This window comes from Salvia splendens, chromosome 6 (assembly GCF_004379255.2).
Source record: "Salvia splendens isolate huo1 chromosome 6, SspV2, whole genome shotgun sequence".
In the NCBI taxonomy this organism is placed as follows: Eukaryota; Viridiplantae; Streptophyta; class Magnoliopsida; order Lamiales; family Lamiaceae; genus Salvia; species Salvia splendens.
This window is the reverse complement of record NC_056037.1, coordinates 9,487,454-9,491,853: the sequence shown is the minus strand read 5'-3', so window position 1 is coordinate 9,491,853 and position 4,400 is coordinate 9,487,454. Positions and strand designations below refer to the sequence as shown.

The 4,400-nt window shown below is 40.6% G+C and overlaps 1 protein-coding gene and 1 long non-coding RNA gene across 2 annotated transcripts; one reads left to right on the top strand and one right to left on the bottom strand.

Annotated features, from left to right (window-relative positions):
• Positions 1 to 898: 898 nt before the first annotated feature.
• Positions 899 to 1,331, bottom strand: LOC121807785. The gene is made up of 2 exons (XR_006052037.1): positions 1,087 to 1,331; positions 899 to 968 (listed from the first exon to the last, which is right to left on the bottom strand). It is a non-coding gene; the product is annotated as an uncharacterized LOC121807785 (long non-coding RNA).
• Positions 1,332 to 2,346: 1,015 nt separating this feature from the next.
• Positions 2,347 to 2,895, top strand: LOC121808019 (heavy metal-associated isoprenylated plant protein 28-like). Its single transcript, XM_042208358.1, has 2 exons — positions 2,347 to 2,426; positions 2,526 to 2,895. The coding sequence occupies exons 1-2, from the start codon at positions 2,362 to 2,364 to the stop codon at positions 2,893 to 2,895; spliced, it is 435 nt and encodes a 144-aa protein (XP_042064292.1). The 5' UTR covers positions 2,347 to 2,361.
• The last annotated feature ends 1,505 nt before the right edge of the window (positions 2,896 to 4,400 follow it).

The window sequence follows — 4,400 nt, the reverse complement described above, 5'->3', positions numbered from 1 at the left end:
ACCCGGCCGGGTGGCCAATTTTGAGAGCTTTCTGAACCGCTTTTTCACCATCCGAGCTTCATTCCTACACCGTAAAACATACTTTTGCAAGCATCAAACTATATAAATCATGTAAAGTTAGGGGAATAAAAATGTACAATTTGATTCACATCAGAGACCTCGCTGTTGAGCTTCTGGCTTCGTCCTCGTCGTAGAAGCTAGCCGCCATCGGCCCTTCGTCGGCTATAATCATGTTGTGTAAGATAATACACGTGAACATGATGTCGGCGATATTATTCACATACCATAGCCGAGCCAGGGACTTCACAATGTTGAATCGGGCTTGAAGGACCCCGAAAGCTCTTTCGACATCTTTCCGTGCGGACTCTTGACGCTGCGCAAAAAGAACCCGTCTCAGGTCGTGCGGGTTGTTGAACGTCTTCATGAAAGTCGACCACCTTGGGTAGATACCATCGGCGAGATAGTAACCCATGTGGTAGCTATTTCCGTTGATGGTGAAGTCGATCGCCGGTGCTACACCATTCATCACATCAGTGAAGAGTGGTGAAGAATATAGTACATTCAAGTCGTTGTTGGATCCAGCAACGCCGAAATATGCATGCCAAATCCATAGGCGGTAGTCGGTGACCGCCTCAAGGATAAGCGTTGGGCCGCCGCCTTTGTGACCGCTCAAGTGTTGCCCCCTCCAAGCAGTCGGGCAATTCTTCCACCTCCAATGCATGCAGTCAATGCTGCCAAGCATTCCGGGAAAGCCATGGACTGATTCGTGAAGACGAAGCAACCGTTGGCAATCATCGGTGGTAGGGCTGGCAATTTTTGACACGACACGATAATCCGACACGAATCCGCACGAAATAATTGGGTTTGGATCAAGTCTTATTGGATCCGTGTCCTTATCGGGTTGACCCAATAAGAACACGAAAAATTCGGGTCGGGTGCGGGTCGGGTGCGGGTCGGATGCGGGTAACCTGTTAAAAATTAATATTTTATTATTTTATTATTTTTATTTTTTATTAGATTTAATTTAGTAACTTTTACTTAGGAAAATAATAAAAAAATAGATTAGGGTTTAGAAATTAGAATTACCTCCCAAAGCGGTCCGTGTCGCTATCGTGTTGTTATCGTGTCGGGTCGCTATCGTGTTGCTATTGTGTCGCTATCGTGTCGCTATCGTGTTGCTATCGTATTCAGGTCGATATCGTGTTGCTATCGTGTCGGGTCAACCCAAAGCGGTTCGTGTCGCTATCGTGTTTGGGTCGTGTCCGGGTCGTGTCCGGGTTTGGAGGTGGCGGGTCGGATTCGTGTTCGGGTTTAGGGTTTCCTTAACAGGTTGGGTTCGGGTTTGGCCTTATTGGGTTGGGTCGTTATCGGGTCAACCCGATAACGACCCAATCCGCACGATTTGCCACCCCTAATCGGTGGTGGGTGCCCGAAGGAATTCATCCCCGAAAGCTGAACGAACGCCCTCGCAAAAATTCTTTAGACAAAGGATTCCAGTGGATTCGCCGATATGCAAATACTCGTCGAAGATGTCGGCCGTTTGCCCAGTAGCGAGTTGTCGAATGGCACACGTACACTTCTGCAACGGCGTGATACTTTGCCGGCCGGCTGCATCTGGACCTGTTTGGAAGAATTCAACACGTGCGGACAATGTGTTGACAATTCGCATGAACAAGCACTTTGACATGCGAAAACGGCGCCTGAAGTAATCTGCCGGAAACCGCGGCTGGTCGGCAAAGTAGTCGGCAACGAGCCTTGTATGAGGAGCAGGGGTATTCACCGCGACATATGCTTCGTAAGCGGCACGATGTTGTTCGTAGTATTCTTGTTCTTCGCGTTCCGCTTCCGCCATAATATGGGTGAAATCCATTTGAGGTTTTGAATGAGGGATGAATGTGTTGATAGTTTGTATGAGAATTAAGAATGAGAGATGAATGTGAGATGAATTGATGTGATAAATGGATGATGAATGTGTGTATTTATAGATGATTTTGGGGGAAAAAAATAAAAAAAATCAAAAAAATTCAGAAAAAAACGGGAAAAAACGGCCATATTTTTGGGATTTGGAATTTTTTTTAATCATTTTATATAATTTAAAAACGATTTTTAAAAAAAAATAATAATTCAAAGGCAACGGCTATGCCGTTGCCCAATCATAAGCCGCCACGTCGCCTGCGGCGCGAGCGCAGCGGCGGCGGTCCTCGTCCTCGCCGCTGGCACGGACGGCGGCCTTCACTCCCACCACCGTTGTGGATGCTCTAAGTATATGAATAGTGAATTTCATTTTGTGGACATTTGAAGTATTCATTGGATTATTAGGTGGTATATACTTAAATTAATCTTAATTTTCAGACAACCGAAATGCGTGTGCATATGTGTTGCGCCGGATGTGAGAGCAAGATCAAGAAAGCCCTCCATAAGGTCAAAGTTATTTCCATTCCATTTTTTTTTTCTAATTTCATTTTATCTTCAACTTCTAAAAAAATATAGTAAATCATTGGTGATTAAAATTTGGATGAAAAATCAGGAGTTGAAGAAGTAGATATAGACATGAGCCTACAGAAGGTGACAGCAAGCGGATGGGCTGATCAAAAGAAAGTCCTAAAAAGCGTTAGGAAGACCGGAAGAAGGGCCGAGTTGTGGCAATTTCCATACAATCCGGAGATGCGTAACCACAATTTCACGGGTCACCACGACCACAACGGAACCAATTACGGTGGCCCTTCGAGCTTCTACGCGTCTCAGACATCAGGTTCTTCCTACAACTACTACAAGCACGGCTACAACAATCACGATCATACTCGGATGCATCATAGTGCAAGCTCCACTATATTTGGAGGTCGAACGGGCGATACCTTTAGCGATGAAAATCCTCGTGGATGTTCTATAATGTAGTAACAACACAAATTGAGGGCAATAATATAATTTATTGTGTTTTGCAATGAAATGATGTAAAATAAGCAATGCTAGTAATGTATCATTAGACTAACTTGGTTTGCACTATTTTGGTGAAATATAGAGAGAATGAAAACTTCTGTACTAAAAGTGTTGTAAACTACTGCACAGAACTAATAGCAAATTTTTTGGACATTGTTGCCTTACAGGCCTGTGTTGATATAATTTACATGTTTCCAGATTGTTCCCTCTGTCTTTACCGACTTGATTCATGAAAGTGAGCCGCAAGATATGGCTCTACACATCGTGGAAGGTGGAAAGCCATCTACCGAGCGGATATGGCATTTAATATAAATTTTTTATTTGCAAAAAATTAATAAAAGATAATAAACGAATTTGGGAATATAGCATTTAATATAATTTGCCAAGTTGAATTTGGTGGCAAACTCGCATAAATTTTTTATTTGCAAAAAAAGAATAAAATATAGTAATAAACGAATTTGAGAAAATATCATTTAATATAATTTGCGAAATTGAATTTGGTGGCAAACTCGCATAAATTTTTGATTTGCAAAAAAAGAATAAAAGATAGTAATAAACGAATTTGGGAATATAGCATTTAATATAATTTGCCAATTTGAATTTGGTGGCAAACTTGCATAAATATTTTATTTGCAAAAAGAAGAATAAAAGATAGTAATAACCGAATTTGGGAAAATAGCATTTAATATAATTTGCACCTTTTCAACGGCATGCAGAGAAATTAACACTATAAAACAAGGCTGGGATTTCAGTTGTGAGTTCAGGCAAACCATAATTTCTTCTCAGTCCTCTTGATTTTAATTGATTTCTTCTCATTTCTCTTGATTTCAACAGTTTTCGTTTTTAATTTCATCAAATTTGGCTGCACTCTTCTTTGTGGAGCACTAAAGTTCAATTTCTTGGTGCGAAAAATGGTGAATCGTCCAGCATTCTTCAAGTTTTATGTGCCTTGGCTTGGTGAAGAAAATCAGGTACTTTTTTTCTATTAGTTTAGTTCTCTAGTCTCGATTATACCTTTTCACGTTAAAAAATTAATGTATATACATATATATTCTTTGATTTCAATTTTTCTGTTTTTTGATAGAGGTTTAGCATGACGTTTTGGTTGACACAATGGAAATTGTTTACTATGTAATTGTATTTTCCTTTCTGTACGGATTTTAATGTATCAAGTGTTTATATGGAATAATATTAATCGACTTGGCTGGTGATATTTATGCATACAGAAAATCCCTCCAAGGTTTATTCAATCTCTTCCAGGAAACTGGCCAAAGAAGTGGTCACTTCGTGACCGTTATAACAATTTGTGGAATGTGAAAGTGGAAATGATTGGCGGTGATTGGTACTTCAAAGATGGTTGGGAAAAATTTGCCGATGATAATAAGATAAAAGGAGGGGATATGTTTATATATGAGTATTTCTCTCACGGTTTACTCGACTTCAAAATTCATGGAGGCAATGCT